We start from the raw sequence: 27,111 nt of genomic DNA, 5'->3' as shown, positions 1-27,111 counted from the left end.
AAAAAATACTCATTTGTTTGATGGCCTAAATACATCATTACATTTCTGGATAGATATGCCTTAATGCTTGAAAAATATGAAAGAAAAATGGCTTGCTTACTCAGAAATGAAGAACAATAAATTTTCTTGAAACAATGCAAAATGTGTGAATGTACAGAATTTCATTTCCAAAAGCCCGTACGAAACTAAAAAGATTTATTTCAATTATTTGTAACATTTAGTATTGCAAATTTAAACTGTAAAAAATATTCTATCCCACTTATTTTATTCTGAAGATAACCTAAATAAGCTGAAAATATTTCATATTAAATATTTTTAGTAATCTGAAAATAGTTTTTTTTGAATTAATTAATGTATTGAAGTGCCAAGTTTCATTATATTTCTGGATAGTGGAAAATATTCTTGACATTTATAACATAGAATTCTAAAAGTTAAATACATTTTATATGCATTTTATCTTTAATAGTGATAACAAAATCAAAAAGTATAAGTATCATATTTAAGTAATCATGGACTCCACATTATACATTGACTTAAATTCTTATTATTAGTTGAGACCTTGCATACTTATATTGTTAATAATTCAATAATTATAGTTACATATGACTAGATTTGTGATAATGAAATATTACTTTGTCACTGAATATAATATTCAAAGCAATACACAATTGTCCTGGCTGATTTAATCTTGTGAAACTATATGCAAAACATTAAAATATTTTCTAAAGGTATTATTAAAAATTCATAGTTCTTGGAATATTTGTAACTTAGAAAGCTAGCATTTATTTCATTAACAATATAATTGGTCAATATTCAAAAATAATTTTAAAAGATTTAGAACACATTATTTAAAATAAAACAATTATGTAACATAGTGTTATTTTTGCATTTATATACATAAAATTGTTCAGAAATATTTTTATAAATCATATATAGATATATAAAAAATTATTTATTCTTCTGAATAAAAAAATATTTTTACAATATTTAAATAATTGTATATGTACAGTACGTTATTAGTATTTTTTTATAATAATTAAAAATATACATTTATTTACATTTGCAAAGCATTTAAAAATATTTTCATTTTATAAATTAAATCTGTGTTATCTTGACATTATTATTTTTCATTTAAACTGTTTTGCATTTAAATTTCGAGAAAATCTAAGAACAGATAGATGTTCACATCCACTGCGTCTTGACAGAACAACAGTACAGTGAAAATCATATGCTTTCATAATTCTTGCAATATCCACTGAAAATATATAATGAATACATTAAATAAATAACATTATATCATTTTATTTTTTAATTTACTATTAAAAAAAAATTGTTTAGTTTGATAAATACATTTGAAATTGATAATGTACAAGTAATACACATGTATAATACAAGTTGAACTTCACTAATCTGGGATTAACTAGACCAGCAACTTCAGTTGTTCAAAACACTGAATCTGACAGTCATTAGTTTGCATGACTACTGCTTGCCCATTTGTGTATTATTGTCAATGTGAAAACTAAAATGAACTATTCTGTACATTGAAATATCCAAAATTATCCACAGCTACATAATGCAAGGACTCAAAAAGTTGATTCTGAACTCAAAATGAAAACAAGAAAATAGAAAGGCAACAATGTAGGTAATTGTGGTAACAATGTAGACCTTAACAAATGTTTACTACTGCCCTTCTTTGTATTTTTATTTTCCTAATCACATGAAAAGTAGCCAATTTATGATTTTTAACTAGTTATTAATTTAAAAACTAAACTTAATTAAACTAGTTAACTAAAATTAATTAGCAGGTTTTTCTCTCAAATATTACATAACTTTAATTTACACTGAATTTACACTGCCACTTCCAAACTGCGCAAATACATTTAAGAAGTGAATTTACAGTACTGTAAAAGTTAAATAAATGATTTTTTTTGTTCATAAATTTTATGTAATGTTTTACAGGCCTATTTTTCTTTGCTTTTTCTACTAATTTTTATGTCCCAGTACAGTAAACTTATGCCACAAGATTAGGACTTTGTCATACTGAACTATGTTTATGCCTAACTTGCATCAGCATTACTAATATAGAACAGTATGCTACATGCATTATTTTGCCATTTTTACCCAAGCTCAGAAAATTTACAGTCCCGACGATGGTCTGATCCCAAACTTGCCAGATTAGTGAGATTCAATACACACAAAATAATGGATACTTTCAATAATCAAATAATTTCTGTTTATTTTCAAATTACAAATGCTGCATAAATTAAATTTATTTGTAAAGATATTTTAAACAATATAATTACTTTAAAAAATTATATAATATAATATATTGCTTCAGTTCAGAATAAAATAAATTTGAGTAATTTATAAATATTCATAAATCTACAATATTCTTGTATTAATTGCAAATTTAGTATATATGTATTGCATTATAAATAAAATCAACTAATTTAAAAAAAAAAACCATTTTTAACTTAAATCATTTAGGCTTATTTACTTATTAAGAAAATTGAATGTTTTACAAAATTTTTTCAATTTTCAAATTTAATTAATAAAATTACATCTTAACTTTTATTATAAATTTATATTATTCCAAATAAAAAGTGCATTTCAAAATTTTTATAGTGTGTTGCATATGTATATTTTACTACAAGAAATTTATATAATAAGAAAGAAAAATTATATAAAGAAAAGTTACAAGATTAACTAGAATTTTATTTATTTTTTGAAAGCATTTAAAATTATTTTATAGGATGATTAAAATGTTTAAAAAAAAAAAGACTGATATAAGCAAAGAAAGGAAACATTTTAAAGCTATGTTTATTTTGCTGGATTATTCAGATGTCTTTTAAAATAGAAAATACTTTGTATTATTGAGAATATTTTTGCTTTGATTACAGAATTACAAAAAATACTTTAAAAATATTTCATAATAAAAATTTTGATAACTTTGAATCTGCAGATAAAATAAACCTGTTTTCTTCTATTCACAAAGAGAAGGCGCTCTGAGCAGCACTCTGGCTCAGAAAGATGACCATGTTTTTGTAATCATATTAAAGTTGTCCAAACAAAAGTTCATATTATTATCACTAAGCTACATTTATAATTAAAAAATATTAATTTTAAGCCATTCTTTAACTTCTTAAAAATATATCCATAGAATGATAATGGACCTTAAAATCAAGATCTGAATCATGACAATTTTCTTTTGAATTACAAAATAATAGCCATAATGATTCAAATTTTCTTTTGAAGTCTGATTTTTAATTTTGTTTTTCTGAGTTTTAATTAAAATTGCACTTGTGCCATTGTTTGCATTAAGTTTGATTAAAACTATGCTTTATTAACAAATATTTATTTAGAATTCAATTAAAAATAATTTTTATATACTAGATTATCATAATTAAAGTACTCTTATTTAACACTGTCTAGAAATCTATCTAGCAGTCTAAATACAACAAAATTTGGTATGACATTTCAGGACATGTAGAAGGCAATTCCTTAAAATGAAAAAATTAGTAAAAATATTCAACAGTTTCATTTGCGTAAGCAAAGGAAACTGTATAAAAATGGTCACAACTGTCATTCTTATCAGCTTTGATGTACTGTACATCACCTTACCAGAATGTCCATTTCTTGTGAAACTATTCTATACAAACGATGGCAATGCTGCAGTTGCACTTTGGGGATTTTTGCACTCACAATTACTCTCAACTGCAACAGTAACACTGTCTTGAGCCATCCATTTTCATTCAAGAGGGAGCACCACTATATATAAAATGCTGTTTACAGTTCTACAATACCATCTCATCAAAACATGATTAGTCATGCATTTCCTACTGCCTAGCCATCTCATTCTCTGGATGTTAATCCATGTGATTTTGGCTGTAGGCACGCTTAAAAAGTGTGTTTTATCAAGGACTAGCTGACCCGGCCACGCGTTGTTGTGGCTCAAAATGTATCTATTATAAATGTGTAACACTTCCCCTGGGGGGAATTTCAAAAAATCCCTTTTTAGTGTATATTCTGTTGACGTCACCTATTAAAACGCAATTAAAAACACAAAAAACCGCATGTAAAATAGTATAAATAGAAGCCGAGTTCTTCACTGTAAGCCTTAATCCTGTCCCTTTCTCCGCTGGGGAATATTGAAAAATCCCTTTTTAGTGTATATTCTGTTGACGTCACCTATTAAAACGCAATTAAAAACGCAAAAAACCGCATGTAAAATAGTATAAATAGAAGCCGAGTTCTTCACGGTAAGCCTTAATCCCATCCATCTCCCCCCCCGTAGGGAGAATTTCGACATGTATATTATATAAAAACACGTGCATATTCGAATGCAACGTTGTGTCAAAATTTCAAAGGAATCGGTAGGAACAAACAAACGTTGTATTTTATTTATATAGATAGGTAGAAAATGATCTGCTTAGGTCCATTCTCACAGAAAAGCATAATGCCTCACAGAAAAGCAAACTTAGGTCGTCTGAAGTTAGCGCCATCTGTTGGACATAAAAGCCTTAATCCATATATAAATATATTTTTGAAAGGGGAGAAATGGTGATCTTCACATATGCCACAAACCTTCGCGGGAATGTATTAAACAACTTCCCAAAGTTTCATGGCAATCGGATAAATGGTGTGGTAATGCATGAAGGACAAACACACACACACACACACACACACACACACACATTCGTTTTTATATATATAGATATGTTGCAAATTTGACAACCTTAAAAGACAATATCAACTGCATGTTAGATGCATCTCGAAGGATCAGTTACAGTCAGCTGTTGAAAAGCATGTTCATCACCATCAGATTGAGAACCATATTGAACTTTAAAGTTAATTTGACCAAAAATAGTCATTGACCTCCTTTTTGGATGAGAGGATGGTCCTTGAAAAGTTTCATTGCTTCTACTCAAACAGCGTCAAAGTGTATAAAGAACAAATTAACAAACTAATTAACTTTTTCTTCACATATTAGATTGAATATGTAATACGTAAAGTAATACAGACATAGATATTTTAAATAGAAGCTATCTATTAACAACATTTTACTGTAAATGAAAATTTAAAAATAATATTCTGATAGAAGAGAAATGTATTTAATCTTGCAATATCTTAATACACAGATAATTCCTTAAATTTATGAATACATGTTACTATATCTATGAAAAAATTTAACTAACTAATTACAAATTTAAGAAATGATAATTTATTAAAAATAAGATTTGTTACGCAATAAGCTTCTTGAATTAAAATTTTATGATTAGGCCTTGCTAAAAGATAAGAACAAATGTCTTATATATTATTATTTAATAAATATTTATTTTATATACTATAAAATTTATTATTTAATTAAGGATAAAGTTTAGTATTCATTTCCTTCCTGTGATAAATTCATCTGTTCTAATTTCATCACCTTTATTAGGAAGACTCAAGGTTACAAAAGTATTTATAGTTTCATGTTTTTGAATCATTATTCTAATAGATGTAGATTATTTTAATTAAATAAAAAAAAATTTAATTATTTGGTAATGGCATCAAAATGGCTAATAGCAAGTGGTTTAGATGTGGTTTTACTACAAATTATAATTGAAATGTTTGATATTTAAGTGATCATGGGCAAATGGGACTTGTTCGTGTAGCATGGGAATTATATGGACTAGTACTGGCACCTATGAATATAAAGATAGGGAGTGCACCAGTCCTACCAGTGCTTCTGAAAATTTTTTGATTTTCTGATGTCCCCTTTTACTCCTGCACATGATTAATGAGTTTATAAGTTAGAAATAATTATTTGATAAGAAGACACAGTTGTCATAGAAATTATTCTGTAATCTTAAAAATAATTATTTCTATGAATGAAATTAATGTAATATAAAAAATTAATTGTAGTTCAAATGTTTGGTTATAAGTTGCTACAATAAACTATCATACCTATCTGAAAATCTATAACTCGTTAAATAGGATTTTTAAACCTAAATATAAATGTTTAAGTTTTTAGTGAGTGATCTAAAATTTATGTTTCTTCTTATAAACAAGAAGTTTAATGGAATTATTATAAAGATAAGCATTTTCATTTAGATAAATTCTACTTTATTAAAATAACTTGACTAAATATAAATACAGGTACTCCTCACTTTATGACCGAGTTCCATTCCGATGACTACGTCGTTAAGCGAATTGGTCAATAAGCGAGGAGCTTGCACCGAGAATATAGGATCGTTGTAAAATTATACAAATTATGCAACAAACTTCAAATTTATTCATAAAAAGACTATTATAGTACGCTATTAGCCTATTATAGTACTATAAGACTGATTATAGTACGCTTAGTGTGCATGTCACCATTCGCCACTGACCGACACTCAAGCTGAGAAAGGGGATTCCCCGAATTGCAGATTGAAATTCGATTGGTCGTAAGTGCGAGTGGTCGTTAAGCAGATAGGTCGTAAAGTGAGGAGTACCTGTAAAATATTTATTCACAAAAAGGGAGGGTTTTCCTGTTAAAGGAGTGTTGCATTTAATAGGGAAAATTACAAAAAAGGTTGAAGAGTTTACATATATAAATAATAATCATTATAACATTAATTACAAGTATATTTTTGTTGGATAATAACAATCAAAGCCTAGCCATCCTACTGTTATTAATACAGATAAAACCACAGTTATTTAGTAATAATGAACAATGAACTATTAAGTTAGGTTTTTCTGTAATTTTGATAAAGTGATTATATAGTTTATATAAAACTTTTTTATTATCTTTGTTGATACTCATTCTAAGTTCAAGGAGTGGTTTACATTGAATTGTTCATTTGATATCAAGTGAGTCGCACACATTTGTTAAGCCTTGACAATCCTGTATCAGATGGTAGAGTGAGAGTTTTTCAGAATTGCACCAAATACCATGATTATTTGCAAAATTAATGTAACTGTTGTTGATGTAAATAGACTATTTATTAAGGTGTATTTGTGCTATTAATCTTTTCATATTTAAATTAATTGATTTAGATATATATGGTTGTGAAGATGGAATATGGAGCAGATTGGTGTACCAGGGATGATATTTACTCTGATTTAAATTTGTTTGATCCTTGTTAATAGACAGATATTGCAGATTCAATTAATAGAGTATAGCCATATTTCCAGTCTTGCAAATTATCTTTGGCAGGCCAGATACACCGAATGAGTTTAAAATTTTTTGAAACTTAGTTTGCCATAGTTGGTTTGAACTTATGTTTTTGCTTTTTTTGATAATTTCCTGATGTAGAACAATTAAATTATTATCACTTTTAAATTTTATACAGTAGTGGAATTTCATTATACATTTGAGAAAAAAAGGGAATGAGCATATACGATTGGTTTCATTATGAATAGCATAACCAGGAATAGATCTTTCTAGATGGAGAAGTTTACAAAGAAAGTAAATTTGAAAAGATTCCAGTTTATATAAGTAATCAAGACCCCAAATTGGACTGGCATAGTATATAATGGGATTAATTATTGAATTATATAACTTCATATGGATATTCAAGTTTGACGTTTTCAGAATAGAACATAGATACAAGAGATTTGCCAGCTTTCCTTTGTTATTAATAGTAGTTAGATGTGCTTTAAAGGTAATATTCCAATCAAATATGACTCCCAAAAAATGAACTTCTTTAACTATTTGTAGGGGAGTATTATTTAGATACAACTTTGATTCTGTTTGTGAAATTTTACAATTATTAGGAATATTATAATCTTTGTTTTAGTGGGATTTATTGTTAGATGCAGCAAATTGATATATGAGTTTAATTGATTAATTTTCCTCTGCAAAAAAATTTTAGTAGGTGCAAGTAAAACCAAATCGTCAGCAAAGTGAATATAGTGGAAAACTCTGTCAGCGATCTCAATCCCATCACTGGATTGGAGAAAAAGATGATCTAGATCAGATAAGTAAAAATTGAATAGATACTGTGAGAGGGGGTCGCCCTGAAGTATTCCACGTGATAAATTTAAAGATGGAGAAATGGAGTTTCCCTGTTTAATTTTTATACAATAGTTTGAAAATAATTTAAGTACTGTTGTTGAAAATTGGTCACCTGCACCCTTAATTCTTAATTTATGAACCAGTAGAGAAACATAGACAGAGTCAAAAGCCTTTTTGATATCTATAAATGCTGCATATACTTTCCTATGTTTTATTATTAATTGAAGTTGTATTATAGACAGTAGTACAAAAATTGCAAATTCGGTTCCTTTATTCTTGGTGTAAGCATATTGAAAATTTTGCATCTAGATCCATATCTTTGGTCCACTGACAAAATTTAGAGGTTAGCATTGATGTAAAGCATTTCCTTAATACTGAGAGCAAAGCAATGGATCTATAATTATCTGGAGAAAGATGATCGCCTTTTTTATATATCATTGTAATCGTAGCTGAATTCCAAGAGTCAGGGTATGTAATTTCTTTGTACATAGAATTAAATATTTTTAGTAGTTTTCTCTGAGCCTGATGAGGAAGCATCTTTAGAAAGCTAGTTGGGATGTTGTCGCTACCTGGCGTAAATTTGATTTTGGTTTTATTAATAGCATCGACTTGACTAAGTATTCTATCCAGACAATATATTTCCTTTTATTATTTAAAAAACATTCCCCAATATGCTGGCAATATGCTTATGAGATACATTATTTAAATAAGCAACATTATACATATTAATGTCATTTACAGACATTTTAAAGAAGATAATTCAAACTAATGAAAATCAATAGTTAATGAGGCAGTTATAAGGTTAAAATACTGCCAATCTCCATGGACCCCATACTGTGAAGAAAATAACTGTAATATAAATAGAAATAATATTAAAGTTTTATTTAAAGAAAAAGGACACGTATATAAAGAAAGTTTAAAGAACACACAACTTTTATCCATTGTCAAAATTGTATCACCTAAATAATGGGATGGAAATTGATGATATATGATATGATGTCATTAAGAACCATAAAAGGTGTCTCAAATGTGAAATCAGATAGTGAAACACAACAACTGAGACAATGAAGTCATGAGGTTCATTTTGTATACTTGTAAGTTTTAAATTTGTTTTAAATATATATATTTTCTTAAAATTGTTTTATAAATTTAAAATTTGCAGCCTGAAGAGGGATTGGAAAATACCAATCCAAAATGCATTGTTAAATGGGCAAATAAAGTGAATTGTTTTATTAATCTTGGTCTCTGTTTATTGCAGATAATTAAAAAAGACTTGACAAATATCACTAGTCTCACTATTGGAAGAAACTTTTACTCACAAATATTTTATATTTGAAAATTTTCTCTTATTTACTTTACAATTAACAGCTTAGTTATCAAATAACATTGTTTTGTTATTAGTCTATTATTAATTAAAGTATGTTAGAATGTGCATTAATATCCTTGAACATTTTTTAACAGAAAAGAATGAAAATAAATTATTAAAACATTAAGTTATATAATTAACACAAAAAATTTTATATCATTCATAAAAAAGTTTTGAAATTATTAAACAGTATCATGGACCATATCACTAGCATGTAACAAAATAATAAAGAAAATTAAACTGTAGATAAGCTAATTATTATAAACAAACATTTTTCTCCTAATGTATTTGATTTCTATATTATGAATAACAACACAAAAGATGATAATAGTTTTATATTGCCAATAGTAATTTTAGAATTCAATTAAAAATGTTCAACTTTATTATAATATGAATATTTGAATTAAAGAAGTATTAACAAACATCAGAAAACTGTAAAATGACTGTTTAATGTAGCATTTTAATTTGGTTTTAAAAGTTGTAATATAATTATATTTTTTAATTTTTTGTTAACTTTCACAACTATCAAATAGTATTAAAAATTAATAAATAAACAAAAAATTATATACTTACTATAATCATTCTGTTTAATAATGACTAAATAAAAAAGGCCATTTTCACTCAATAAGTCTGATATGTATGGTATAAATCTGTCAATAACTTCTCTTCCTTTTATTCCACCTGCCCAAGATGATGATAAACTTTCACCACCTACCTATGAAAAGTTAAACATTTTTATCTAGATCAATATTTCCAGATGATAAAATAAATTTTATAATAAACAAAAATATTCTAATAATAATAATAATTTTGCTAAGAGAAAAATCAAAAAGTTTAAAAATGTTATTTTTATTTAAAGATATAATTATGTACCAGTACATATACTTTTAAAAATTTATATCATCATCATATTGCAATATAATGAAAAAATAACTACAATTTAACATAATGCACTTTCACAGAATATAAAAATGATAAATACAAAGTAAATCAGTAAATAAATTAGTTCCTACAATTATTAAATAGGACAAAAGTATTATCTAAGATCAAAACATAAATGAATGACTATTGTAGGTAATCAGATATATTTTATTATAGTAATTAGAATATAATGATTAGTCTAAATTTCTCTCATAATGCTACAGCTTGTAAAATATTATTGAATTTTTTATCCAAGTTCAGTTATCCTAAGTAGAAATGGTCCACATTACCTCAGGTATTCATGGTTCTATATATATATATAGTGGAACTCTGATTATCCAAATTAATGAATAAATTAAAAACTAAAGTTAATTTTTAAAATTAACTCATATATATATATTATGATTTATATAAATAAAAATATTTTAAAAATACTTTTTTATATATCTAATTGACTTTGATGAAATATACCTAACTTTGGAGATGAACACTTCAACAAATTAACATGCAAATTATATTTGTGAAAATAATATAGAAAACAATTTTATGATATCAATGTTCTTAAAATTATTATTACCTCATGAGATGGAGTTACAACATAAGGAGGATTAAATAAAATTAAATCAATTTTTCTTTGAAGGCGATCATGCAAACCAACAACCTATAACATATTAAAAAAAAAACAACTTAAATGTAAACCTTATTGATATTAATTTTGGTTTTATTATTAAAAAGCACCTTAAGCTATGTTTATCACTAATTATTCTTACACATCAGATCCAATTACTTGTCATTTGTATGAAATTCTAAACTATTTCTGAATAAATAATTAAATACAAAATTCATTAATATATATAGCTATATTTAATAACTGATAATAAATTTAATGCTTTAATATTAAATAATAAATATTTCATAATTTCTAAATATTGATCAAACTTATGCTATTAATTACATAAAGCCAAAAGATATAAAATGAGTCTGAATAGTTCAAATATACTAAAGATACTCAATGATAACTAATTCTTCATATTTATTTGTAGTAAAATATCCAAAATGGATAGAAGCAAATTTTTAGATGTGTTTAAATTTCGTTAAACTAAACTAATCAAATTTAAAAATATACATTTAATAATGTTGAATTAGTGATATTAGTGACAGTGTAGATAGTGATACCTATTTATAATCTAAAGAATTTATTCTAGGTTTTGAAAATAATATAAATATTTAATGAATACATAGAATAAACATATAAATATTAATCCAAAAAAAAAAAAAATTTAAAGACAAAGAAAAGCAATATTAACAGAAAATTAAAATAATTTAATATATTATGAAAAATGTCTGTATAACTTATATATTAAATAACAAAAAGTCTTTGCAATAATTAAATAGTATTACAAAACAGAAACTGAACTCTTTAAAGTTCTTCAAATTAAAGTTTAAGTGAAAAACAACAAATATGAAGCAAATGTTATAAATGCTTAACAACATATTTCAAATAAAATTTTTATTCAATTTACAAGACAGAATCAAATAAAAATGTTAAGTAATCAATATTACTTAACAAAGGTTGGTTTGTTTGTACTTTTATTTGAATTATTCTTTCTCTCCACATGCCTAAGGGTTGATTTACACACAACAGTGACGTGACGGCACAGTGACCATTTGGTGCATAAACATTGATAAATATCATACATAGCCAATCAGAGTTTCATCTACAACACGTGATCTGTATTCTGTCAATCATACAAATGTCGTACATGAAACTCTGATTGGCTATGTGTGATATTTATCGATGCTTACTGCACTGTGCCGGCACGTCACTGTTGTGTGTAAATCGACCCTAAGGCTTTTATTTTGCTTAACTCTATTACACTTTAATATTCCAAATACTTTAGCAATTCATTAGAAGTAATAGCTTTCAAGAAGTACATAATACAAAGAATTTAAAGCTGTATATCATATCTTCAGATTTTAAAAAAATGTAATTTCTTTGATAATTAAACTGCAATCTTTTACATAACTGTTATTAATACAAAAATATATACCATACTTTCTGAAGTCTAAGATACCATCAATGCCAAGAAATACAAGTTTAAAATTCAATTTTAAGATTTTTTTTATAAGGGAAAACTTTTAATAATTTTAATAAGTTTTAAGTAATAAGTTAGAAAAGCAATACGAATGCCATAAAAGAGACTGAGTTTGGAAGTTTTATTTCATTACTTGTCTGCAAATACAACAGCTATTTATTTTAATGCATCAAATCATAATGTCATTTTAAACATTAAAAAAAATTTAAATTAAACACTTATTACCAGCAAAGATTATTTGAACTGATGTAGTGTTGAGTAATATAGCTGAAAACATCTATTATTATTGCATAATGCATCACATGGTCTACTTGTTATGACTGTTAATAGTTTTAGAATGTGAATGTAGAATGTCATTGATTCTAAGATGCACCTCTATATTGGGCAAGTAAAAAAGTGCATCTTAGAATTGCAAAAACACATTATAATAATATAATTATTTCTATAAATAGATGCTTTTTTAAATTAATTATTAAATAACTTACCAAATCAGTTCTAACAATTTGAATTTCAGTATTGTTTTGTTTTGAAGTTATTTTTGTAACTTCAGTGGCATATTTATTTTTGTCTGTAGCACTAAAGAAATAGATTAATTAATTAAAAGCTTGAAAAAATGAATTTAAAATAAAAAAAATTTTTTTAGCTCACATAAATAATGCTGAATTGTTTAAAGCTTTGGCAACAGCTGTAATTACAACTCCACTTCCACATCCCACCTCCAAACAAATTACTGGGCTTAAAAATGCAAAAGTTATTATTTTAAAGCAAGTGATAAAACAAGAAAAATATTTTTATCATCTTGTAGGATTGGTATTTTTTACTTAGGAATAATTTGTAAATTATCATATGTAATCCTATGGTAAAAAAAATCTTGAAAGGGTATATAATTTAAATCTGTGTAAGAAACTAATGCAACAAATTTACACAATTATTATATTAAAAATTTTGTTATTTTATATAGTATTTTTATCTCTCAACAAATTTTGAATATAAAGTATATTTTCAAATGATGTGGTTTTCTATCAGACTAATAAAAGTCAATTTATTTAGAAGTGATAAAAAAAATCATAAAATATTGTATAAAGAATACAAAAACAATAACAAGAGAATACAATACAGTTTTATTTAATTTTGGTTGATTCTATAGTTCTATCAATTCATGATCTAAACCTGAATGTACCGTTTTTAAAAACAACAATATTAAATCATTTAAATTACTTTTTTGAGTCATGCCATAAGTAATTTATGCACGCATAAATTACTTATGGTGTGATTCATATGCAAAGGTAATACTGGTCCATGCACAAAGATGTATATTTATCTTTGTAAACAAGAAAACATTATTTTCAACAAAATTAAAAAAAAAAAAAAAAACTATTTTTGAATTCTAATGCAGTATGTACAGTACAATGATACAAAGAGCAATAGTACTTAATTATTTATTGTTTTACACATTTCTAATTTACTTGACATATCATATATTTACAGCTAAAAAACTAGAATTTTTATGATTTAAGAATTATAATGTTTAAAGTAAATTAATATTCACATGGACACTATTACACAAGAAGAGTTTCAATATAGGCTAATTTTTTTAAGATTTCTATTTTCCCATGTTTAGAACAAATTCTATGTATACATATATATACATATATTTATAATCATTACCATAATAATCAATTTTAATTATCACGTAACGCTATAAATAATCGTAATGAATTAAATTACTTAGGAAAATTAATAGCATTTGTTCTTACTTTAATTTTTTAATTTTATCTAAATCGTGTTCGATGGCATCCAATAAAAGAAATGTATCTTCTGCCGGTTCGTAGACGTGATTAAACATCCATTTAGGAACGTTACTCCAATCGGGAGTTTCTAATTTTCCCATGTTTTTAAGCGGCAATTACACGTGTTTATAAATTTTACTTTATGCTAAACGGAAACACGTGGTTTAAAAATTAAAGCATTTCCAAAACTTGACACTAGATGGCACTAGTTCTCATATAAGAATAAATGGATATTTTCATATTTAAAACGTTATTTTCATAATTATTACTTTAATAATTTGACTTGATGTAATTTTATTAGTTAAAAATTTAGGCCATTTTGCAACATCAAATTACTTTTAATGCATTCTGTTCAATTTTAATATTAGATTGGGGGGGAAATCCATTCCTTTGTTGCTAGATGGTTGTAGTGATATATATCTCGTAAAGTATTGATCAAACAAGTTCAGGAAGTCCCGCCGGTGACCACGGTCACCCAACATATAATCCAAACGACGGACACTCTACTCAGTCCTATACAGCAGGCGGAAGCCTTCCCGTCCTTCTTCGGGCGTGCTCGTCCAAGGGGCCCTTTCGCCCCTCTTAGTGAATTACTGCCGGGGTCCCCTATGAGTAACGATTCCCCGTTCCACCTTCTCGAACTCCGCGGGCTTTGCGCCGGCTTCAAAACACTACACCGGGCCCAGATGGTGTGAACGCACAAGCCTTATGGACCCTCCCAAACGTGTGCCTCTCGGTCCTTCTTGATCTCCTGAACGACCTCTGAGCCTCAGAGTTCTGCCCTCCTGACTGGTCAACCTCCACTGTCGTCCCGATCATTAAACTAGGTCGCCCAGCGACAATACGCGCCTCGTACAGGTCTATCTCTCTTACATCCCACATCGCTAAACTATTCGAACGTCTGATTCTGTACCGCATCTTTCATCATCACCATTTTGATTTTCTCCCTTATGTGAGGCTCTGGATAGGTCCGAACCTCACTGAAATTCGCATTAAAATCATTTATTTTTAGAAAAAAAATTATCTTTTTTAAGAGAAAAAAATAGAAGTTAGAAATAGTTTTTTCTAATAAAAACGACGCGAACTTTTAAACAATAGAACAATGGCGAAACGCAGATCGTCTATCTCCGAATGGGAATCGAATTAAATTTCGATTTTGACCTCTCCCCCCCCCGAAAGGTTTCGAATTGTCACCAGGTGCAGGGCCGGATTTACATAAGGGCATTTGGGGCCTGTGCCCATGGCCCCCACAAAACTAAGAAAAAATTATGTTTAAACATTTTTTTTTTTTTTCTATTACCGCGACAGCCTAGTGTGGTCTAATCATGAGGGCAACAGGCAGAAAAAACCAAACCCGGGAAAAAACCTATGAAACATCGGAAAATTTCGGGAAAAAATTTCACATAGGTATTTTTCAGTTAAATTAAAATAATTAGTTTTACACGGCCGGATGGCCGAGCGGTCAAGGTGGCAGCCTACCGCTCTGGGGGACCCGGGATCGAATCCGAACGACGGGTCGAATAATCCCCAGGAATTTTTCGGGGGGTGGTCCGTTCGGATATGTCGGGCCCCGTCCCTCACCACCCAGTCGCCCCATTGTGGGCCTGGCCGAACCATAATGGGCCTTCTAAAAGAGGCCCTCTTAGTGCCCACAGGGCGGAAAGAGTTAAAAAAAAAAATTAGTTTTACACAATAAAATATGTGTATGTTTACAATAACCTTATTTTTAAATGAAATTTACAACTTCCTAGTTCAAATCTAATTGAAAGTACAGTATTTTGTGTAAATTTTCTAAATCATCAAATTTGCCTACTCTTAAAGGGGGACCCCCACCGAATTTGTGCCCAGGCCCCTGGATTGGTAAATCTGGCCCTGACCAGGTGACGAGGAGAGACCAATCGGAAAGTGGAATCGGAGGAAAACAGATAAAACCTGAGAATTCAAGGACGCGACGGCTTCTTCTCCCGAAAGTTCCAAGTGACGGATCTATTGTTGTGTGTGTGTCTGGCCCATCTCCGTCTCCCGATCTCGGATCGACATCTTTCCATCAACGGAAGTCGACCGCATCGTCCCGTAGTCGTCGAGACGTCGAGGGAACTGGCCATTCGCGACCCAGGGACACTCCTTCAAAATGGGACTATCTTGGAAAGGAGAGGAAGACCCAGTGGCCGCTGCCGACGTAGAACTTCCAAGATTGCGGAAATCTTGTAAGCTTCTTTCGTGTCAAATAAACGGTTTCTTATAACCGTAGAATTTGTCTGAGTGCCGATCGTCCACATACGACCCTTCGAGACGGCTCGACCCTCTTGACATAGTCTGCACCCTGTCGGCAACCTTACACTTACCGTGGAGTAGAAAAGACCCTAATTACGTTACATCACGATATATCCGTAGCCCGGGCAAGAAGGACCTGGGTGTATCTAGTCGCACTCGACTTAGAAGGGGCATATGACTCCGTGTGTCAAGAGGGGCTCCTGGCGAAGTTGGAGCATTTTGGTATGAGAAGGAGTCTCTTGTCCTGGCTTAATTCGTTTCTTTTACATCGTTCTTTTCGAGTCCGCTGACGTGGCGCGTTATATTCTCCCCACGCCTTTATTCAAGGTGTCCCGCAGGGAAGAGTTCTCGCTCTTGTCTTGTTTACATTCTACATGGCGGACCTCTGGACAGTACTCTCCCCAACATCGCCGTTCTCTACGCGGACGACTTATTCATTCTAACTTCTAGCACCAGGCCCTCTCAAACAGCTCGTAACGCTCAAATAGCCCTGAACTACCTAAAACAGCGATTCTCAACCTTCTTAGCTCCGCGACCCCCAAATAGTAAATATAAATAAAATTAATATTTCGTGACCCCCACCTAAAGGAATAATAACAGTAAGTCTTACTATTACTAATTGAATTTTGACAGTAATTATAAATGTAAACAAATGCAACCATCACATTAATTTCTTTTCTTTACATGTGTACTTATTGTAAGTAAAATGTTTATAAGTTTATAATAAATGATTTTTTCTCATAAAATGATTTCATTGTTGTTTCGCGACCTCAAGGTTGAGAAACGCTGCACTAGATGGTCAGCAAGAACGGATGCTATTAGTCATTATCAATGGATTCAATGAAATTAAATCAGCATTTCAAAAATTAGAAGAAGACGTGCCTCAAAAAAGATTAACCCAAATAGAAGCGAGAGGTTTATATGATAACATGAAAAGTTTTGAATTTTGCTTAATGACTGTGTTTTGGAACAAAATATTAGAAGAAAAACAGCACATGCATCTATTAACATTTTTAATTTTTTATTTACTGAAACAGACTCACATAGTGCAGATTCTTTTGAGATAATAAGCATGTACAAAACAGATACCTGTATTTACATTCATGAGATTTGTGACGAATGGCTTCAGTTTAATGCTATTTTAAAAGATAACCACATAGAAAATAATTTCCAAGAAACGTTATATTTTATTATAAATAATAATATAATATCAACCTTTTCCAATATGCAAATTCTTCTAAGAATATATCTTAGGATGCCGATAAGTAATGCTAGTGGTGAAAGGTCTTTCTCTACATTGAAGAGTTAAAAATTCTTTGAGAAATTCGATAAAAGAAGATAAATTATCTGCACTATCGAATCCGAGTTAGCACAAAAATTAGATTACGATTCTTTGATTAAAATTCTTTGATTGATATTTTGACAGAATAGAAAATCAGAAAGAATTGTATGATTTATTTTTTCTATTTTTTTATGCGTGAATTGTTATTTTTTGTATTAATATATTGATTATTTTATGCTTGCAATTGTTTTGAAATAAAAATACTTTAATTTTAAATATTACAATTTTATTTATATTTGTAGTAATACAAAATTTGTAAAGGGGCCCGTAAATATTATTTTGCCTAGGGCCCGCTAAGGTCTAAATTAGACCCTGCAACCCAGAACTCACCACGTGGAGGTGACTGCTTCAGAGTTTCACCAAGAGTTGAAAAGAATCCTACTCCACAAGTGACCAACATCACTTGTCGAGTTCTTCCTAACTCCCACGATAAAAATATTTATAATTACCTCTGAACTCGCCGTATTATTACTATTTAAACTAAGGGATGCAATACTACAACAACTAGTAATAAAGAAAGACGGAAATCTATAAATACGCCTGGTCGTAATAAAATGCATTTAGTTCAATCTCATACCGAACTTCATTAACCAAGAACAACAAAAAATAATAATAACCGCCCTGCATGGGATTTAATAAAGCGGGACACAGAAAGCCTTCTCCATCTCCGATGGGCCTCTTCACTCGAGCGGGCCTTGAAACACAGAGAGCCCTCTAAGTCTCACCGTCTTTTGTCTTCATCCCGGCGAGCCTTAAAGATGTGTGACACAGGAAACCTTCTCCGCCTTTCGTCGGCGTCTCTTGTTCTCGTCCGAGCGGGCCTTAAAGATGCAGGACACAAGGAATTAGTTTAGGTAAAAACTAACTCGAGTAAAAAGGCCGACGGGAGATTCCATCTCTTTACTGGAGCGGGCCTAAGAGAAAGGAGACACAGAGCCTTTTCTGCCTCCCCGAACATTACCGAAGTTCACGCGAAATCTCAAAGAAATGCGGAATTTTTAAACAATTTTAAGCTCAACAATAACCACCTATAATAGAAAAAGCCAACAATACATTCTAACAATTCTTTAGGTATTGTTAGAATATATTGTTTAGAACGCGTGACGTATTACGATCCCGTCATATTTTTACGTCACGTGTCACGTAAAAACGTTAATCGGTTTGAAATACAGTAGAGAGTCTTTAATCCGAATCAATTGGGGACTGGGGTTGTTCGGATTAGGGATTTGTTCGGATAACCGATTATGTACGAAAAAATATATTAACCTGTCCGATGTTCAAATTTTTCTCCGTTGCGTGTCGCTTCGTGTTGAATTTTCGTCGATTTTAAGCCTAACGAAAATTTTTATTATAATAATCGAGGCTATTGTATCGTTAAAAATTATTTCTTTATTTTGTACAAACAAAATAAATATATTGAAGAATATAAAAACATGAAAATTATACTTTAGAAGTAAATCTAGTATCCAAAACGTTCGATTCAGCACGACACAGTCCGACTGAAAATCGTTCGGATAACCGGGGTTCGGATTAACGATTCTCTACTGTATTTCAGAAAAGATCTTTTTATTAAAATAATATCCATTAGAAACAGGATTACTTTCAGTTTTCTAAGTTAAAATAAAGCGCATCGGAAGAAAAGCCGACAACGGCCATACCTTCCAACATAAACCCACGAACAAGAACAAGAACAAGAACAAGTTAAAATAATGTTTTTTTTTTCTAATGCTGTAAATAAAATTATAGAAATGCCGAACCATTCATTTATTCTAAAGTACAGTAATGTTATCTGTATTTTTGAAAATCCAAAGAGGAATTTGTAATGATCGTCGCCCTTTGCACTCCAGATAATTCTACCAGAATGTCTTAATTCACAAATTTTCGACAAAAGGTGCTTAAATCATTTAATTTGCTCTGTCCCAAAGAAGAGCGTAAATAATTTTTTATTCTTTTAAGTGCCGAAAAAGATCTTTCACAGCTGAAATTTGTAGCGGCGTTTTGCAATTTGTTCTGTAGTTTGTTTTGACTGTAAACATTTTTCTAAAGAAGCGTTTAATCCAACAATGCTTTCAATTGTAGTATCAACTTTTTGAATTGATATATTAGTTTTATCTATGATTTCTAATACTTAGCTCCAAAATTCTACCATAAGAGCAATTTCCAGTGAGTTCAACTCATTTAATAGCCCGAGCATCAACTTTTGTTGCAGGGTTTTGAATATCTTCGCAAATTTTATTCAAAGCATTTTTAAAATTTGCATAACGTGCAAAACTCAGCTTTCACTGAATAAGCTCTTGCTGATCAACGAGTGTCGCTTAACTTTTTTGGGAACTTTGTTTTTTAGTGTTAGCGTATTTTGGCATAAATTTGAGCTTCGTAATTCTGAGTAACATTTTGAATAAAATTAATTTGTTTCCATGCAATTTTATCCTTATAAGCATAAAATTAAGCTGTAAAACTGAACTTGCTCTATGAGAAACCCCTGTGAACTTTGGCCTCTCGACCCGGAAGTTTCGCCAGCACCTCATAATAACGAGAAAGGCTGATGTTTAAAATTTTAGCTTTCTAGACCCAGTTTTTTTTTTCCTTTCTTTCTTTACTAGCGTCTGAAGTTCCGGATGAAAAAAAGAAAACAGCTTTTTTGGTGATTTTTGCACTTTTCAATTGCTTATATTTTGGCAACCGCTTTATAGAAAATCTTGAAATTTTGCACATTATCTAAGAGAACAATTTTCCTTGGAGCAAAATATTCGTAATTCCTTCAGGTGCCTCGTCCAAGTGTCCGACTTGTCATAACCCCCTCACTCCGTTGCAGCGTGGATATCATTTATGGACAGTCCTTAATGCCTATAATCTCCATCAAATCCTCTTATAATTTAAAAACCTGTAACTAGTTAAATCGCCAAAAGGATTTGCCTGAACATTTTCTATTTCAACTATATATTTTAAAATATTTTATACAATAACTTATTTCATATGAAAATAAGTACTGTGTAGCTTAGTTCTATTTTTTTTAGCCTTTAAATGCAACTCCCTTAATCAAAATTTAAAGGATAATGCATATTTCAATAATATGTTTTTCTAAATGTTTTAAATGAAAAATATGATAACAGTATTAATCAATAATTACATGAAAAGAATTGTTCTTTGCAGGATTTTTCTTGTTTCACTGTGAAAGGTCAGTAGATTCATAGAAGAAATTGTAATCAAATGGATGTATGAACAGTTAAGAGTATATACTGGTGTAACCTTTAATTATTAAGTTACATATTGCAGTTTTGTTTTTCCGTTTGTAAATTATTATATATTAAGTTAAAGCTAAATGTTAAATATAAGATTTTTGCAATTGTTGTAGGTATCTGTATTTATGTAATAGTGGCTGAAGAGGGTCTAGTGAAGCTTGAAATGCATCCCACAAAAAAAAAAAAAATTAGTCTCCTTTTTTGATCTGATCTTAACTTCTTTGGCTCCATTACAGTTTGATAAGCCTTGTATAACACCACCAATTGGCATTTCAGATAATTATTTAATTTAATTTAATTTATTAGAGGCAAGAAGCTTAGAACTATATTCTAGTAAAATAATTTATTTATTTCTTTTTAAGATTTCTGCTTTTTTCCATCTTTTTAACTTGTTTACAAAATTCTCATGTACTTTCTTAGTACAGCATATAACACAGAGTGAACTTGGATAATATTCTAATTCTTCCAGTTCTTTTAACCTCTGTTGAATAGTTTCAAGACGGTACTGAAAAATCCTTGTAGAATTACATACCTGTTGAGCATTAAACCCCTTCTCAAATAAGAAATCCAAGATCTAAAAACAAATTAATAATTTTACAGTTAAATCATTTGAAACTTAAAATTTATACATAGAAGGGAGTGCAAAAGTAGATATAAAACTGAGAATGAGAAATACAAATATTTGGTGTTAATTATTGTTATTTTTATTATCTTTCATTAGTTTGTATTCCTTATTTGTGATTTAATTTGTACATAAAAATAAACATTGTTTCTTCCTACTTTCTCCCTGTGTGTTTTTTTCCTATAACAACTGTATATCTACTTTTGCACCCCCTGTATACAAAACAATATTTAACTTATTATAATACAGTAGTACCTCATACTTCAAATACTAAATTTGACAATTTGCTTTGGCATTTGAACGATGGATATTTCAAAGTTCAAACTACACTGAAGTGAAAAAATGCATTCAAAGTGTAAATGCGATCTGTTGCCTGACGTAGTCTCTAGCTCTCATGTTATGCTAATTTTTTTTACAATACTTTTTTGCTTTATTTTTGTTGTGTTCGGTTATATATTTGTTAGGCTCAAAGACTGAAAATGCTTATGGAGCAAAAAAATCAACCACAATCATTCTGGCTTTTCAGATCCAGCCACAACACAGATTTCAAGTTGTGGCATTTTCAAAAATGCTATTTGAAAGTTTAAATAGAACTGAAATAAAGAACTGACAAATAAATTCTTAATTCTAGCAGAAGATAGAAGCTGGAATAGGAGGATAAAGAAGAATTAATTGATACAGAAGCAAAATTTTTCAAAATCAAAAAATAAAATAAAATTCAAATTCTTAAATCAATCAACTTTATGTTGATTTTTCATTTTTGATATGTGAGGACTCAGATTTGATGTTTCATAACCCTGTTCCCCCTATCTTAGAAAAGGTTTATTCTCTCTCTGGATGGTGCATATTTAGTGTAGGTAGTAGGTGGTAGAGGAGAGGATAAAGATTATAATTATGTGAGGTGGAGGAAGACACTGAGGCAAGACTCCATTTATACAGAAGAACCATTTATTTTGGAAGATGGCTTACAAGTTCATTTTGCAGGATCTTCTGGACAAAGTTTAAATTGCCAGTTCAGTCTTTGCATGCATATACTTTTCATTTCAGATGGATTGATCTGTACGATCGGATCAGTCTTTGCATGAGACAGATTGCTTTTATCATGTATGTTAGTTGGAAAGTATACAAGTAGGATCAAATTGCATTTAATTTGTGAGTAAAATTGCTTGCAAAATGGCAAAATGGGAGAGAGTATGCCATTGAAAAAATTTTCTCTTAATACTTATTTTTTCATCTGTTTATCAGGTATTTTAATAATGATGTTTTTACTTGGGGAAAGAACAAATGTTGCTTTTGTAAGTTAAATATTTTCATTGTCGATGGTTACATATATTTCTTTGCTGTCAACTATAAGCTTGACTTTAACCATGGTTGCAATATTTAATATTTTTTTTTATTGAATCCAAATGATCCTACCCTCCACTTGGAATACTTTCATCACAATCCAATTGATTGTAGATGGCATTTGTATATACAAATAGAGATTAATCCGATCACTATAATTTGTGTACACGATTGGAATGATCAGAGTAATCTTGGATCAGTTATCACACAGGAATATCCTTCCAAATAGTCACACAAAGATCACGGCTGTGTCTGGGGCTACTTTGTCCAGCAATGTCCTTTAGATGGGAATGATGGTTGGATTGACAGAAACATGTTTGGTAGTATGGAGTTTCCTTTCAAACAGACAAGATTGGGGCAATCATTTTGAACAACAAAGAACTCTTGTTGAGAAGACACGGGTCTTGGGGAAAGAACAAATGTTGCTTTTGTAGAAAGAATTATACAAAAGAAACCTTTGGTAGAAAGAAATAGAATCTTTGGAGAAGAGCACAGAGCCTAGAGAAAACTTGAAAACTTCATACAGCAAGGTTGGATCTTAGTGTAGGAAAGCACCTTTTTGGGAATAAATCACAATGGATCTTTTGGAAAGAACCTCATGTCCTTGAGGCGCAAGTTTTTATCCATTCTGTCCTGCAATCCCCCATTCCAACCGATGTTGGTTCCTCATTCTTGCCCTCAGACTTGTGTGTTACTGTTGTTCCAGGCATAATTTGGCCAATTTAGGTCACAAGAGAAGTTGATTATTGATGCTAAACCTAACACTGATTCCGATCATAACTGGAGATGATTGGTCTTAGGACTTACATTTTTTATTTATTCTCATCACATTTACAGTAGAGCATCGATTATCCGACTTACTTGGGGACTGGAGTTGGTCGGATAACTGAAAAGTATAAAAAAATACATTATTAGTATAGTGTATTAGGCTTGGTTTAAATACTACCCTCCCTTTCATGGTCAAGCCAGTGCTGCCAGCTAAAACATGCAAGAATTTAACAAAAATAATATTAAAGTAGCCAAGACATAACCAAATATTGTAGTGCCACATCACTACTGGACATTTGAATTTGCCGACTAAAACGCGGTCGATTAATTGGGGGTCGGATAATCGATGCTCTACTGTATTTTATAAAGTATTCTTTTGTTCTATCCCACACTTAAGTCTTTTCTTTTTCTATAAAAAAAAATTTTTAAACACATTTAGCAAGGTATTCAGACCATGTCTGGAGCTTCAGCGAAAGAAGAGGAATACAAAGTAGAAAGGAGTGAAAATAGAAAATAAAATTTAAAAATAAATGGTGTTCCTATATGATAAGTTCTCTACAACAATTTTGTGCTTACTACTAATGATCTGACAGTAACAACCAAGGGGAGTGATCCAAAAAGTTTGAGAAGCACTGTCTTAGATTCAAGTAAATATGATATTTTTCTGAAAGGCTTAAGGCCAACATATACTTTCATACCTAATAAGATAAAATAGCAAACAACAAAAGATAAAAAAAAACAAAAAAAAAATAGCATATTTCATTTTAACTACAGACAAAATATTTAATTTATAAGGGATCCCTTCTTTATGCATTCCGAAATAAAAACCTGTGCAAGATTCTATCATAGTTAAATATGCCTATTCTTAACTGTCACTATAAATACTGTCAGATCAGATAAGCACCATTTACAATTATTATTTCCTCAGCTTTTCGAATGGAGTAATTGTAAATGCCAAATTTTGCAATTTCTATGGTACACAGTCAAAATAGGAAGATAAAAATTTTACCTTAGGGTATGCTTTTTATTAATTAATATAAAAATATGACACAAAATCTCACTAATTGACAGCATAGATGAACACCTAATCTTGAAATCAAAAATATTGACATCTTGTTTTTAGTAAACAAAATAAAATGTTAAATACAAGTACAGGATCATAAAGACCTTCATAAACAAGGCACTGCCTGGACTTTTTAGAGTCTGCATCAGATTTTTAAACTGTTCTGTATGAAAGGGGGAATTTACAATTACTCCAATCAACCTTATAAACAAAAGACATTAATCCAAGACAATCATTTTAGACCCATGGATGTGAGGTTCTGAAGTTTTGAGGATAAATTTCATATTTAATTTTGAGGTCATTTTTAAAAAGAAAAAAGATTATGTAGGGTAGATGTACCAGTTTTGGCCAGTGTAGTACCAGTTCTGGCCAGAAAACAAATTTAACTGAAAAATATAATTACAAATGAAACAAACTTATTGTTAACTGTGTGAACAGTTAACAAAGTTTGTTTCATTGGACTGATTTGAATATGTGGTGATTATATTTTTAAGTTAAATTTGTTTTCTGGCCAGAACTGGTAACACTGGCCAAAACTGGTACATCTACCCTAGCAGTTTTCTCTGAAATATGCATTCTGTTGACAAACTGACAAAAATTAAAATATAGTAACAAAACCTATAATCTGATTGAAAAGAAAGCTACAAAAACATTTATCAACAATCAATAAATAATCTCTTCGTAGTAAGCTTTTATGATTTTTTATTTTATGGGGATAAGAAGTTGCTAAACATAAATGCTTGAGTATATAAGTTACTGATGACATTTTAAATTAAAAATTGAAAGAATTCACTGAAATAATGAGTGCATTTAAATATTAAATTCAAAAATTGAAACCATTTTATTGAAGTTAAAAAACCAAAAGACCAAAAAACCAAAAGAAGTTAAAAAATCAAAGATTTATTCACTTAACGTACCTCTTTTACTTTTGACGGATGAACAGTTAGTAAACGTGGATTTTTCTCACTTAAAACACATATATATTCTTTACTGCAGTTCAATCTTTCTGCCAAATAGTCAATTATATTATCGTGTTTTCCTAACGCTTTAACTTTCTTCTTCCACCTCGCTAACGAATTATTAAAATTTTTTTCCGTCGAACGTAGTAACCAAGTCTTTATGGGAGCACCGATTAATTGAATCGTTTTCATTCTTTGAGCCATTATTTCCTCGTTATGTCTAAAAATCCACAGATCTTTACAAATAAGTTCAGAACTAACAGTAGCATTTTTTAACATGGTCATGATATTTTTAACTTTTGAAAAATCAACGTAGATAAGAAATGGATATTGTCCTATTAATTCATATAATTTTCCTACATTCACGTCCAGATTTTTGCACAGATATTGAACTCTTTCTGGTATATTTTCATTTAATGGTTTTCTACTAAAAACTTTTATCACAGTTTTCAGTTTTTCATAACTAATAGGCAGTAAATGTATAGAATTTTCATCAACACCTATTTGTTCAATAAGTCTTAATTTTAATTTGACAGTATTTAAAGAATTTAACAACAACCAAGGCGAGTTGCTTATACATTGCTTGCTTATACCTATGTTTTCTAAATGGAGCGATATATCTTTTACATTATTTATTCTGTTTTTAATAAGCCTCGGATTTTCTTTAAGTATTTCTAACGTTTCTTTTTCACTCCATCCAAACATATTTTGGAATTCCACCATACGAGACTTTGTGCTTTCATAACCTGTACACACGCTCCTCCAGCACGTGACACTAGAAATGGCACAACAGGATAATTTAACTGATGTATAATACAATTGATTAAATACTGCGTAGTTAACATTGTTTTTCACTAATATTTTCCCAGTAAAGACAAACTTCTAAATAAATATTTCATCTTAAAACATTTTAACATAAAAGTGTGATTTCAACCACAACTTCCTCCCGCGTGTATAAAGCTTTAGTTCCAGAAGTACCACTAGGGGCGCAAGTTGAAATGCAATTTTAAGATAAAAAGGTTAATCGAATTTATTTATATATTCATTTAATTTTATTTTATAATTATTTAATATTTAAAATTTAATTTAATTTAATTATTTGTAATTTAAAAAAAAATTGCTGAAATTTCAATTAAATAAATATACAGTACTTTTTGTGAGGAACGATTATTTTATTGGGTTTTTATAATTATCGTAGTGTTATTATTATATTGTTCACAATTAATTCATTTGTCATTTTAATAAACGTTATTTTAATTTATAATATTTATTTTTGAAACAATTCGGATGCAAATATTTAACTTTAATTGATAAAATTCAACAGAAATCTAAAGTGAAATGGA

At 29.6% G+C, this 27,111-nt stretch overlaps 2 protein-coding genes across 3 annotated transcripts; both read right to left on the bottom strand.

Moving 5' to 3' along the window:
- Positions 1–1,010: 1,010 nt before the first annotated feature.
- HemK2 (HemK methyltransferase 2) lies at positions 1,011–14,298 on the bottom strand. 2 transcript variants are annotated; one of them, XM_067266596.1, is made up of 6 exons: positions 14,122–14,298; positions 13,013–13,099; positions 12,850–12,940; positions 10,846–10,929; positions 9,921–10,062; positions 1,015–1,255 (listed from the first exon to the last, which is right to left on the bottom strand). In XM_067266596.1, the coding sequence occupies exons 1-6, from the start codon at positions 14,253–14,255 to the stop codon at positions 1,128–1,130; spliced, it is 666 nt and encodes a 221-aa protein (XP_067122697.1). In that variant the 5' UTR covers positions 14,256–14,298; the 3' UTR covers positions 1,015–1,127. The 2 variants fall into 2 exon arrangements, with proteins under 2 accessions (XP_067122704.1, XP_067122697.1); XM_067266603.1 differs by lacking the exon at positions 10,846–10,929 and having other exon boundaries at positions 1,011–1,255.
- Positions 14,299–21,340: 7,042 nt separating this feature from the next.
- Positions 21,341–26,708, bottom strand: mTTF (mitochondrial transcription termination factor). Its single transcript, XM_067266592.1, has 2 exons — positions 25,727–26,708; positions 21,341–21,586 (listed from the first exon to the last, which is right to left on the bottom strand). The coding sequence occupies exons 1-2, from the start codon at positions 26,489–26,491 to the stop codon at positions 21,356–21,358; spliced, it is 996 nt and encodes a 331-aa protein (XP_067122693.1). The 5' UTR covers positions 26,492–26,708; the 3' UTR covers positions 21,341–21,355.
- Positions 26,709–27,111: the final 403 nt, after the last annotated feature.

Source organism: Centruroides vittatus, unplaced genomic scaffold (assembly GCF_030686945.1).
Source record: "Centruroides vittatus isolate TY-2023 unplaced genomic scaffold, ASM3068694v2 contig_1057, whole genome shotgun sequence".
Classification (NCBI taxonomy): Eukaryota; Metazoa; Arthropoda; class Arachnida; order Scorpiones; family Buthidae; genus Centruroides; species Centruroides vittatus.
This window is presented reverse-complemented; position numbering and strand designations above follow the sequence as displayed.